The following is a 14,018-nucleotide window of genomic DNA, read 5'->3' as shown; positions in this document are numbered from 1 at the left end:
GGCTGGATTTTATATTGTCTTTCTTTTTTATTCTCATCAATAAAAAAATTGTTTCAATCTAAAAAATAGAACTTATGAAATTTGGAAAGATGACAAGAAATTGCAGCATTGGAAGACCAAGTGTGGTGTTCTACAAGGCTCTCCACCATTGCCTGCATTGTTTAAAATCTCTTTGAGAGCTCTGGGAAACAATCTGTCCTCAACCCAGATCACATCCTCTCTTAGGCAGATGATATCTTCATCCTTTGTATAGCCAAAGAATCCTTTGATAATACCCTAAATCACTTGACAACCTAAGTACATAGATGATGAGAAACTTCCTCAGACTAGACAAATCAATGACAAGAATAGTATGGTTTAGAGACTATAACTCTACCTCGCACAGAACTAGAAATGTCAACAGGCGAAAGAATTTCTGTGCTTTCTCAAAAAAAAAAAAAAAAAATCAAACTTTTTCTTAGCTGAACCTGTGCACACAGCTTAGACTAACTTTTCAGAACTGTTGAATATCTGTTTACTGCCAGCCGTGGTGGAAACTAGATATTTATCAGTGGCCCTTTTAAAAACTTGATTTCTTTCTTTAAAGTATTTGTGCTAGTCTCCTCCCCCCACCTTTTGTCTGGAGGTAGGTTCTATTGCACAGTTATAGAAAGGTGTTTTAATAGAAAATAACATTGTAGATAGGTTTCGTAGCTAGCACAGCTCACAGATCTCTGGTTGCGTAGGCCCTCCCACCCATCCACCCCTGTGCTTACACTATCTACCATATTTTCACGCATATAACGCGTGCGTTATATACGATTTTACAAACCGTGCATAACCATGCGCATTATATGCGTGAGCGCGTTGTACAAATTTTTTTTACATAGTTTAACCCCCCCGACGTCCGATTCATCCCCCTGCCCCACCCCGAAGGACCGCTCGCGCCCCCCCCCCACACGGAGAAGCTGCCTACCGTTGGTTCCCCTTGCCAGTGAGCCCTGCTGCTTCCTCTGCCGGCGGTCCCGCCCCTTCTCTGAGCCCTGCGCTGCTTCCAATGCCGCGGTCCCGCCCCTTCTCTGATGTCAGCTTCCATCACTCTGCAGAATCGTACCAAATTACCACCACTGCCTTTAAGAGTAATGCAATCAAGGAATAAATGGATCACAGTAGGGTCAGGTAGACTGCAACATGTGACACAGAAACATCCGCCCTCACAGTTGCACCTACAGAATTCTTTCGCCCCAGAAGAAAGTGCAACCAGAGACTCATGAAATCACCAGACAGAAAAGGTAGGAAAAATGATTTTATTTTCAATTTAATGATCAAAATGTGTCAGTTATGAGAACTTATATATGCTGTTATGTTTTGCACTTTATTTGTCTATTTTTCTATAGTTATTACTGAGGTGACATTGCATATTTTAAAGTCATCTGTCTTGACCTCTTTGAAAAAACCCTGAATATAAATGATAATTAACATTTTCTGTGTGTACAGTGTGCTTTGTGATTTTTTTTAATTTATGGTTACCATTATGTATTAATAAGATTATATTATGTGTATATGAAAAATGGAACCCAATAACGATGTAAAATTTTAGAATATTCAATTCGGAATAACTATAACAATCTCCAATGTCTAAATTCCGAATAGAGCACAATATGTTAAATGCTTTAAATTTTTCCAGAAAGCCTCAGTCCCACCACCCCACCACCGCTCGATATATCTTAAAAGCGGGAAGAATTATGTGGTTCTCATCACATTTACCGAGTTGGATAACAGAGACGGCTGCGGGAGACCCTTGATAAAGCACGAGAGTGCAAAACATGTCAGGAACTTACACCTTGAATGGTGAGACCATAGCTAGGACTTCTGCAAAACGAGACTTGGGAGTGATCTTCAGTGCAGACATGAAAACTGCCAATCAAGTAGAGAAGGCTTCATCTAAGGCAAGACAGATGTTGGGTTGCATCCGCAGAAGTTTCGTCAGCCGGAAGCCTGAAGTCATATTGCCATTGTACAGAGTCATGGTGAGACCTCATTTGGAATACTGTGTGCAATTCTGGAGACCACATTACCATAAAGATGTGCTGAGAATGGAGTCGGTTCAACGGATGGCCACCAGGTTGGTCTCGAGGCTCAAGGATCTCTCGTATGAAGAGAGGCTGAAAAATTTTCAGCTCTACTCTCTCGAAGAACGTAGGGAGAGAGGAGACGTGATCGAGACATTTAAGTATATCACCGGTCGTATCGAGATGGAAGAGGAGATTCTCTTTCTCAAGGGACCCTCGGCCACAAGAGGGCATCCACTCAAACTCAGGGGCGGAAAATTTCATGGCGACACCAGGAAGTATTTCTTCACCAAGAGAGTGGTTGATCCTTGGAATGAGCTCCTGGTGTAGGTAATCGAGGCCAACAGCGTGCCAGATTTTAAGAGCAAATGGGATGCCCATGTGGGATCCCTCAGAGGGTTAAGTTAAGGAGATCAGTCATTAGTAGTGGGATCTCTAGGAAAGTAGACTTGGGGGTGGGTAAGTAGTGTGGGCAGACCTGATGGGCTATGGCCCTTATCTGCCGTCATTTTCTATGTTTCTATGGTCGTTTCTCCCGAGTCAAGCTAGCTGAAAGATAAGTGGCTTAAATACCAAATGGCTATAATATAGTTGTAATGGAGTTTATAAATAAGTAAAATAAATAGAACTAAAATAGAAGTAGAATACAATTGAAAGCTTGTGATGAGAACCATGTAATTCTTCCAGCTTCTAAGATATATCGAGTGGTGGAGTGGTGATGCTGAGGCTTTCTGGAAAAATTTAAAGCATTTAACATACTGTGCTCTATTTGGAATTTGGACATTGGAGTATGAAAAATGGATGGCAGAAATTGCATTACAATTAATACTATTATTATGGGGGTGGAGTCAGGGGCAGAGCTTGGGCTGGTCTGGGGCGGAGCTTGGGTGGAGGTACTCAGTTGGTATTTGTTACGCTTAGGGAGTACTTGGCTTGAAAAGGTTGAGAAACACTGTTCTACATGATGGTGATTTGCATCAACTGCACTAGCATACTGAGTTTGTTTTTAAACCTAACTTCAAAAAATTTAGAAAGCATTCAAGCAGTTTTTGAGTGGGTCAGTAAAGTGGTGTGGTAGCCATTTTAACCCACTTTTAAAGGTAATAAACAGAAATAGAACAAAGAAAAGAAAATAATACCTCTTTTATTGGACTAACAATACATTTTTTATTAGCTTTCAAAGGCAATACCTTCTTCGGATCAGAAATTCCTCATACTGCAGCATTTTGTATCTGCTGGAGTAGCTTAATGGAAATATATGGTTGTGAGCACTTTCTATCTATCTTGTTCTTGGAGAAAAAATTACCTAACAGTAGCAGGTGTTAAGTTAGTCTTCACTTACTCATTGAACTCCCCAAGCAGTTGTATTCTCATCTGAGCTTCACTACAGACTGAGGTAGTGCTATATCAGTAGTTCTTAAACCTGTTCTGGGGGCCTCCAGCCAGTCAGGTTTTCCATATATTCCTAATGAATGTGCATGAGCGAGATTTGCCTATAAAGTAGGTAGTAGGCAAGCATGTGTTTCCTGCTTGTCAGTTGATCCTGGCTTGTGCCAAACCCTGGGTCCCTGCTCGAGTCATGCTTAGTTTACTGGTGAAGTTGTAATATTGGTGAACCTTGCAAACACAGCTCCTGAAGATGCCAGGTGGTGAAACACAATCTTGTGTGAGCTGAATGCTTTATGAATTGAAGAACAGGACCATCATGAGGACAAAGAGGCCTGCCGATTGTGTTTAAGAAACTGTGATTTTCATGTGCTAGACTATTGTGCAACTCTCAGTTTGAAGCCTCTCTGACTAGATGATCATGGACTAATGAACTCATGAACTAACCAAGATCCAGTTTTGGATAAAAGTAATCACAATGACTGTAGTATGTGTGTGAAAGTTGAAAAGTGATTGTGAGTGATAGGGATTAGGTTCACTGACTAAATTATTCTGATATTTATTAATAAATTAAGTATTGGTAAGTTGTAAAAGTACTGTAATGAAATGAACTGTGGGAGATAAGATTAAAATTGAATTGATTCAGATAATACTTGTTTGTATTAAATATTTAATAGCTGGTTTTAAGAATTTGAGTTATGCATATTCATTAGGGATATCATGAAAATCAGACTGACTAGAGTTCCCCAGGACAGATTTAAGAACCACTGTCCTACATGACAGTAGCAGGTGGGAAGTGATGAGCCTGCACAGTGAGCCTTCTCAAAAGCTTCTTAATCTAGCTGGAGAAGTGTTTCACTACTGAGCTCTGCTGCTAATGTCAATCGTGTTGTGAGGACTTGTATCCTGCTGTCCATAGAGAACACCTGCTATGAGTAACTAACTTGGTTTTAATATAGTACTACAGAATGTAACTTGTTCCTTAATGAGCTTTGCTTTGAAAATTTCCTGTTTGTGCATTTCTAGGTCTGATGGTAAAGTTAGGTATGAGACTGGAGACCACACACCCTTATTGAATGGAGGAACCACAAAGGGCAGTGGCAGAAATGCATCTGAACAATTCTCAAAATTCTGCCATGAATGTGGAACTAAATATCCAATGGAATGTGCAAAGTTTTGCTGTGAATGTGGAGTTAGAAGAATGGTTCTGTGAAGATCTTCTGAAAAGAAAAAAAAAAATCCTTTGGATCATATTATTGCATGGAAAGCTTACTGTATTTTATGCTGCAGACATATAGCTGTAAAGCTTTTATCTACTGGAGAAATAATTATATTTTCTAATCAGTTGTAGATAGGGACCTGTGTGTGCCATTCAAAGAAAATGTCTTCATCCCTTTCTGAGAAAAGAATGGTTTCAAATGGTGATCTACAGAATGAGTAATTTTGAAAAGGAAATATCTGTATTAAAATTACCTTAAGGGGTTACTGTAAGAAACAGTACTAACTGTACTTCATGCCTTAGATTGTGAAGTGTTAAAGATGTTTTAACAGAGATTGACACTTTTCAATAGAAATTCCAAGTAGGTTGGTCTCTTCACCTTTCCCAATGTGTATGTTTGTGGTATACTAGAATAGTCACCATATTTAGCAAGAAGTATTCGGTACAGAGATGGAAACTGATACAGTTTTGCTTCAGGGCAAGCATGATTAATCATGAGAAAGGAGAGTTTTTCTTTGCAAGTTAACCTCTCCTCCACAGTGGAATATCTGTGTGGAAATACTTGGTTCTGTAGCAAGACCGATGTTCCAACAGTAGTCTCCCAAGCTTATGTTTGATGTTTAAATTTCAAAAAGGTTAATTGTACTCTCTGTGCTGCTTATACTCTTATGTGCTTTGAATAGAAATATAGACCCTAATCTTGTAAATATTAGTTGAGATCTGATTTGAAGCTTTTTATTCTGTGTGAACATCTCTTGCACATTTACCTGGAAATGAGAAAAGTACAACACCAGTCTTGGTCACTGGTCTACTAATCTAAAAATGAAAAAGCTTACTGACTTAGAAAACTCTGAATCAGATATTGAAGACATGGCTCTTCTCTGAATTGTGTATTAAATTGGAAAAGTAGGAAACCAGGGATGAATGTTTAAAGGTTTGTTCTTAGAACATCTATTCTAATGTCTAGTTCTGTTTGGAGAGTTGGAATTTGCAAGTCCTGTACTGAACATGAGTGAGACTCGTGAGTTACCTACCATTATACATTTTATCATTTAAGAAATACCATTATGTTGTGCATGGTTGAAAATCTTACAACAAATTTTTCCATCTGATTGCTTTTTAATAATGTAGCTCTGCATTCTGGTGGTCTGTTGGTAGAATAAGGGTTGAGATGAGCAAGGCTGGGTTACCATTATGTATATATAGCCCAATTTTTACCATGGAAAAGTCAACATTGCCTGATACACAGATTGAGACCAGTAACTGGGTTCTGCTCTTGATTCTTAGCAGTAACAAGGCACCAGTGGTGCCTATTAAACATGTAAGAAGATCATTGTGAGAACATTTGTATTCATGCACACTTCTCCTTCGTAGCTACAGCTTGAACCTTGGACTATTAAGATTTAACAGGGGTTATGCATGGCATGAATAAATGGGACTTGCTTTTGCAGCACACACATTACATGTAACACCTCCTTCTATACCCCCTTATGAGAATCCTCTTTTGAGTCCTTCTAGTCTTTATTATATCATCAGGCTGAGTGAGGAGGGAAAATATGAACTCAGCAGCTAAGGCAGTCGCTTCCAGCTGCCCGCATAGCTAAATTGAACTGGCTTCCTGCACAACACTCATTTCTCCCGTCTGGGACTGGTCTTTTGTGAAGTATTGTTTTGTATGTCTGCTTCCTCTCTACCTTTGTCTTAAAATTTGGAAGAGACTTATGGGCCTTTCAGTGGTTCCCTAACTCTTCTTTTGGCTTTATTACACCTTTCCAAATCCACATTTTCTGTTCTGCAGAAGTTGATTGCCACACAACTTTTTTTGTTGTTGTTAATATACAGTGTCTGGTAAAAAATCTTCATAACTTTGTAATTTTTAGAAAATGTAATGTAAATACTATACAATTCAGAATTCATTATGTAAGGGGTTTGTTTCACTGATCTACACAACACATGCTATTCTTTCAAAATGAAAATAATTGTAGAAATATTTTTTAAAAAAATTCAGAATAAGTCTTCATACTTTTTAGATCTTGGTAGAAGATTTGGTAGGATTTATGTCTACCAGCCTTGTACAATGGGCTGCTGGTGCTGAAGATACTCACTTTCTTGTTAAGCATACCAATGTTGCTTTTGCATTGTGGTTAGGATCATTGCCCTGCTGAAAAATAAATCTCCCTGTTTTCCAGATCTGGTATTTATTGGAACATGTTTCCTTCAGGGAAGCTTGGTACATCCTGATCTCCTGCTAATGTAAAGCATGCCACTATTATACTATACTTGAGGAATGGTGTTGGCAGGATGATATGCTGTTTTGTGCCATACACATCATTTAGCATTAAAATCAGAAAGTTCCACTTTGATTTCATCACATCACTAAACCTCCCACATGAGTGCAGTACCCTTTTCAGGTTTTCTTTATAAATGCTGTACAGCATTTCATATGGTCTTTTTTCAGAAGTGGCTTCCTTCTTATGACATTCCTATAGAAACCATGTTTGTAGATTAATCTTGAAACTAAGCAGCCTACATTTTTTCCTGTCTAATCCAGAGACCTCTGTTGTTCTATTAAAGTGATTATAGGACTCACACTCATCTTCCTCAGCAGCTCCTTAACCCATGGCTACTGATTTTGGAGAGGTGGCTTGATTTTGGTGCCACCTATAGACACTGCCTCACTATTTCTAATTTACAGTGATGAAACTTACAATACCTTAAGGGTTATTCAAACATTGAAATTTTCTTATAGCCTTACGCCAATCTGTACCTTTGAATAATTTTAGCTAGCATTTCTTTCAGGAGCTCCATGTTTGACATGTTTAGACCTTTAATTCAAATTCAATTCATACAATAGAACAGCTTAATTTTTTATCCAGGAGGATTTGAATCGGCTCAGTTATTGTGACTAGACACAGGCAAGGATGTCTTTAACTTATTATGGGCCTTCTTAAGATAGTTGTTGGAAATGGAGAAGCTTATGCAGTCAAAATCTTTTTTTTTTTCTACTCATAATCTGTGTCCCATCACCAATACAATTGTTAGTTTTATTTAAGAAAAAAGACTTCATCTTAACTTATTAAAATAGGTGTGTCAATCTGGACGAGCAGATTATATCCCAGTGCTTGCGAGCCTCGCAGAAGGAATCCACTCTGAATTTTTCAAATCCCCATCCATTTCACAGAGCACTCTGCTGCCCCTACAGTTTTTTTCTTTCTGTACGCAAGCCGGAAGGAGTGTTTCTGATCTGCTCAGCTTATTTCTTTATTTTTGTCAGTTTTACTCCAGGGTTCTTTGCGAGCTCTTTTGCTTGATTTCTGTGCTATGAAATCCCCTAGTTGAGGGTCCAACGAGGCCTATATGGAAGAGAAGCAGACTGAGATCTGCAGCTGATAGGCCAATCTCTTGTGGTACCTGGTGGCCAGCCTGCAGAGGCCTTTTTGAAGCTCAGGGTCAGTTCCCCTTGTAGCATTGCTTTCCTGCTGCATTTCAGAGGCTTGAGCGTAGACTGTTAGGCATCCGTAGGGGGCTCATTGGGGTATTGCAGGATGCCAGCTACATTTCACGTCCCCCCTTTCACGTCTGTGGAACCGCAGGGGTTGGAGGCTCAGTCAGACACTGGTCAGACTGGCAGCCCGAAGATTCAATGCTGGATGCTCCATTTTGAGGCAGTGATTTCTTCTCGCAGATCCAACCACCTTTGGAGCTGAGAAAGGCTGCAGTACATTTTCAGAACAGGTCACAATGAGTAAGGCTGTTATAGACTATGAGGAATATTGGGGGGGGGGAGGTCTGAAAATCTTGTTTTTAAAGGTTTCTGCCTGTTCCCTCATGTTCCCCCCCCCCCCTCTAAAATCTCTAGGTTGTTTTCATTTTATTGTAGCATTTTGGTGACCATCTTGGATTTCCCAATTTTTTTTTTAAGTTCTCTAGCAGCAGCTCCAAATCCCCTTGTTTTACCTCAAAACTGGTAAGAATGGAGTCCTCAGGCTCCTTTACCCCTAATTCATACCAGGTTTACAGTGAATGGGTGACCAAAGAGCACCCTTGCGCTACGTGCTGCACAGTACTTGAAGGGAGGATGGGAGCTTTTGGTTTAGCCTTCCCTTTGCTCTCTGAGGTTAAGAAATAGATGGACAGCCAAATTTCTTCAAGAGCCCTAGAATGGCAGTTGACCTGAACACAGGGACATGGAGGCCGCAGAGCCCCAGAGACGCAAGCTGGAGTCCTCTAAAGGAGACTCTGTGCTCCCTACTCTGAGATCTTCTCTGGAATTTTTAATCTGGTGTGGAGAGCCCTTCAGGATGGCTGAATTCCACAGAGAGTGTTTTGACAGCGTACCAGGAGGCGCACAAGGGAGTTGGAATGCCTTTGGGAGCATCTGCCTCAATTCAGAGGCTGGCCAGGTGCTGGTGGGCCTTTCCAAGGGAGTCTCAGAGAATGAAATGTCTTTTGCTATGCCTTTATGGTCACAGAGCGAGCTCAGGTGCTTGTGTGCTAGATAGCCCCCACGGTCAGCCGACTATTCAGACCTTCAGCTCTGTTAGATGTTATTACTGATTCTTTGTGGGAGTTAATTTTGGTCTCCCAGCAGGTTCCCTATGCTCCCTTTTCTATAATGAGCGGAATAAGAGCCCAATCTTATGCGTTTTCCTGGTATAATGGTATTGGTTCTGAGCATTGGGATACTCCTGAAGGGTCCCTTACAATAGCTATGCAAACAGTTTGGCTATATCTGATGACACAGGGGTGTTAGCAGTTGTTCTTTCAGCCCAAGATAGATTCTTGGTAACACAGCTTACCAAGCGCACGTCCTTGTCAAAAGTGGGGGACGATATATTCAAGATTATCTAGTCAGGCAATGTATTTTGAAGCGCTGGCCATATGAATCGGAGCAGCTGCAGCACTCGCTTTGTCACACACCTGTCATGCCAGGTTGTGGCGTCCAGAGCTTGTGGAGAGCCACTTTTGTCCCAACTCCTATTGGTTGACGTGGCTTATATAGTTGATGCTTTACGACAGCATCATGAGCAATGTTTCGGCTTCTCCAAACTCAGCCCACAGAATGCTCTGGATCAGGCAATGGGCTTGAGTTTCCACCTCCAAGTCTACCCTCAGCAAACTTCCTTTCATGACCAGTTTGGCAAATCGTTGGCCACTCCTTTGCCTGGCAGCAGACCACAAACCTCTAATGGCTCTAGGTAGTCTAATTTTAGTGGCACCAGGGCCTTTGGCAGTCCTCAGCAGGAGCTGCCTCTCAGAGATCCTTCTAGGGATCCAGTCAGAAATTCTCAGGTCCCGGGTGGAACCAAGCCTCCAGTTTTCATCCCACTTTGACATTCGTAACAGCGTAATGATGCCAGATCTGATACACTCCCCCTGAAGATAAAGGGATGGCTCTAGGTCTTTGCGGAAGTTTGGGCACAGATCTTAGTAGATCATTTAGATCAGTTACAAGCTCTAAATTGCCCAGCCCATGGCAGACTGGTTGGTGGACTTCCTGACGGATAACATAAAATGAGTGCAATTGTCCTAATTAGACTGATGATCACAACCTATTATAAAAATGTCCTTCTACTCATCCAATGTTCAATTCACCTTATTCATCCAATAACTCAGTGACTCGACATGTACATGTTTCAGCTGAACAGGCCTGCTCCAGGAGTCTTAAAAACTACTAAGTTATAACAGATGATGTTTTGATTAAGTGAATAGTCTTTCAAGACAATGCTGCATTGTAAAAACTTTGGTGACAGTACTCAAAACCAAAAAAGTTCCCGAGCATTCTGGTGGAGCATCTAGAGAAGGCAGCAGGGTCATGGTTACATCTCAGAGGCTGTTGAATTTTCAGATCATAGACTTAAAGCCACCTGAAGATTTGGACTCATGCACATTGTCTTCATACTTCGTTGGACCCTACAATAGCTCAGATGAGCGGAGATCTGTTCTGGAACCTACATCACTTGGAGATAGATGTTCAGTCAGAGTCCAGGAGAGTTTCTAACCTCTGTTGATTTGACAGAGCCCTATCTGATCATTCCCATGTTTCCAGACTACAGAGAGTTCCTTAGGTTGCATTTCCTGCCAAAACCATTGCTAGTTCTCAGCCTTTCCCTTTGGGCTGGCAACAGTGCCTTGCTTGTTGGCCAAGGGGCTTGTGGCAAGTTCAGTCATACCTGGACATCTGGCTGATATCTTTATCATTCACAGAAGGAGAGCAAGCTGTGGCTCATGTGGTCTGTGTCCTGCAGAACCAGGTTTGCGTAGTGGATTTCTAAAAGGGCCAACTGATTCAATCACAATCTCTGCAATACTTTGGGGTCCTTTTCAACATGGCAGTTGATCGTTTCTATCTACCAGAGGCACACAAACATAATCTTTGCACTCAGATAATGAGTTTGTGGGGCAATCCAGCTCAGTCTGTATAACACTACTTCCAAGTGCTGGGTTCCACAATAGACGAGATCCCTGGGTGGAGGCTCATAGGCGTTCTATGCAGAACACATTTCTATCTCAGAGGTCCCCTAAATCAGACTCACTTCAGATGCCCCTTACTGCGGGCAAGGATGAACTGGTGGCTCCACCTGCAGGCATTGTCAAGAGGCACACTCCTCCGAATACCCAATTGGTAATTGTGACACCATGATAGCCTGTTCAGCTAGGGAGGAGTTCACTGCAATGGATACTTGATCCAGGAGCTTTAGTCGACCTCCCAAGGGAAGTGGTAAATCAGCAGATTACTACTTAGGGCCATTTGTTTGGTATGGCAAAGACTGCAGAAGAGTTCAGAGGGGCAAGCCTTCGAGTCTTCTCAAACAATTTTACATCATCAGCAGCACAGTTTGAGCAGTTAGTGACAGCAATTCACAAAAAGGCGGACAGGTTCTATGTCAAAAATCTGAGCCCAGAAACACAGGCCTGGACACTCTGGTACAGCTGTGGCTGAAGAGCAAGCTCTTGTATGTGTTTTCTTTGTGGCCCATCATAGGCTGGGTTCTCCATAGGATTGCAAGTCATTTGAGAGCGGTCATTCTGGTGGTTCCAGGTTGGCCACCCAGACCATGGTAGGCGGACCTAGTACATTTTCATACAAGCACAAGTCTCATCCTACAAGTATAGCTGGAACTTCTTCTCAGGGACCAGTTGGTCATAGCAGTTCCGGAACACTTTGCTGTCGAGGTATGACTCTTGCATGCGTGGTGTTATTGCACAAGGGATACTCAGAGGCAGTCATTGCTACTCTGCTCAAGTCTTTAAAAAAAAACACAACAGAGACCAGCAACGGACAGGTTTCCAGCACTGGTGCATCAAGGAAACGTAGGAGTCTTTCTCTGCTCCAGTCTCCGTAGTTTTGGCTTTTCTCCTGGCTGGCATTGCTAAGGGACTCACAATGGCATCCCTTAGAGGCCAAGTAGTGAGACTCTCTTGTTTTAGGGCTCAAGACCGAAGAGCTGCACTGGCATCTCATCAAGACATAGCCAGATTCATAAAGGGAGCACTACATATCACACCCCCGGGGAGGCCTCCATTCCCTTTTTGAGGTCTTAACGTAGTTTTGCAGGGTCTCAGCCAGGCTCCATTCGAGCCACTGATGGAAGTATCCTTGATCTGACACACAGAATGGTTTTTCTAGTGGCTATTACCTCAGCGAGCAGGGACTCGGAGATGCAGACCTTTCTTGCAGAGAACCTTTCTTCAAATTTAGAGAAGTTGGAGTCTTTGTCCATCATTCCATCCTTTTTTGCCACAGGTTTCGGCATTCCATGTCATCAGGAACTCAGATTGCTGACATTTCAGTCCACAAGTTCCAAGAAAAAGGACTGGATTCATAAGTTGGATGTTAAGAGTACTTCTCCGATATCTTGAGGTCACCAACGAGTTCAGGCATTATGACCATCTTTTTGTGCTGAGAAATCCAGCTAGGCATGGTGCACCAGCTTCCAGTGCCATGATTGCCAGATGGATCCATAGAGCCATTTCACCAGCATATATTCTTTATAGAAAGCCCCTGTCTCTGTAACGGCATATTCAACTGGAAGTGTGGCTTCGTCATGGGCAGAAGCTCAGGTGGTCTCCCCCGAGGAGATTTATAGGGCAGCGACTTGGTCCACTCCACATGCATTTGCCAAGTTTTACAGAGTGGATGTAGCAGCAAGGGAAGATTCTGCCTTTAGGTCCTCAGTGTTACGAGCTGGCGCAGTGGTCCTGCCCTAAACATAGAAACATAGAAATAGACGGCAGATAAGGGCCCACGGCCCATTTAGTCTGCCCACCTTAATGTCCCTAGATTTCTGGTTTTCTGGGACTGCTTTTGTATGGCCCATTCGTCCAGACTGATACACCTATTGCACTAGAAAAAGAGATTAGGTTCTTACCTTGCTAATATCTTTTCTAGTAGATAGATGTGTCATTTTGGAATGCTGCCCTGTCATTTATTAACTGCACCTGCCTATAGTCTCACTCAGAAGGTTCTTATCCAAATCTGCAAATCGGATGCCAGTCAGACTTTAAGGTATGAAGAATATTCTTAACGGTATGAAGAGTAGTCTTTGGGGTATTATTTGAGCTCCATTAATGTGTCTGTTTGGCTTGATTGTTTCATTGTTTTGATTGATCAGTGTTTAACATGTTTGTTATAATTTCAGAGCAGAACAGACTTGTTCTTCGGGGAGTTTACCATACCCCTCCTTCACATCTGTTTCTAGAAAGAGCTGTTGCCTACTTTGGAACTAACGGTAGGGGGCATCAGTGGCCTCTGTGAAGTAGGAGGAGATTTGAAAAATCCAGCGTGGATACCATCTGCAAAGCTTGTGAGCATTGAGATATAACCCGCTTGTCCAGAATGACATACCTATCTACTAGAAAAGATATTAGCAAGGTAAGAACCTAATCTCTTTATTCTTTATTACTTTTTGAATATTTCTATAATTGTTCTTTCACAATGATCATGTACTGTATGTTGTGTAGTTCAGCAAACAAACTCCTACTTTATTGCATTTTGAATATATATTTTTACAGAGCAAAAATGAGAAAATTGTACAAAGATGTGAAGATTTTTTACAGGTTGTAAGCCTGCCATATTGAAAGTTTGGGAAATTGTAAATTTGTATAATAAAGGTACATTTAGGCTTCATGGTATGTATTTAATGTCATATTTTTGCACCTACTGAATATTAGTCACCTAAAGTATTTTAAAGTTGCTATATCACATTATTTATGCTATTTTGGTTGTGCACAAAAGGTAACCTATTCAGTCCATTAATAGTGTCCTTCAAAAGGTTGCGTTTCACTAAAGTATATTGATAACTTTACCACACTAATATTTCAAGTGTAATATCTCCTGTTTTTCCTTTGTCTTTGGCTGT

General features: G+C 41.4%; 1 protein-coding gene across 3 annotated transcripts in view; it reads left to right on the top strand.

Annotated features, from left to right (window-relative positions):
- ZC2HC1A (zinc finger C2HC-type containing 1A) overlaps window positions 1-13,786 on the top strand; it is a 174,003-nt gene extending 160,217 nt beyond the window's left edge. For all 3 annotated transcript variants that reach the window (XM_033933327.1, XM_033933328.1, XM_033933329.1), the window contains one exon: window positions 4,464-13,786. In XM_033933327.1, coding sequence (XP_033789218.1) covers window positions 4,464-4,650 — 187 coding nt within the window. In that variant the 3' untranslated portion in view covers window positions 4,651-13,786. The remainder of the gene's footprint in view (window positions 1-4,463) is intronic.
- The last annotated feature ends 232 nt before the right edge of the window (window positions 13,787-14,018 follow it).

This window comes from Geotrypetes seraphini, chromosome 2 (assembly GCF_902459505.1).
Source record: "Geotrypetes seraphini chromosome 2, aGeoSer1.1, whole genome shotgun sequence".
Lineage (NCBI taxonomy): Eukaryota > Metazoa > Chordata > Amphibia > Gymnophiona > Dermophiidae > Geotrypetes > Geotrypetes seraphini.
The sequence above is the reverse complement of the archived record's forward strand: the minus strand, read 5'-3'. Positions and strand labels throughout refer to the sequence as shown.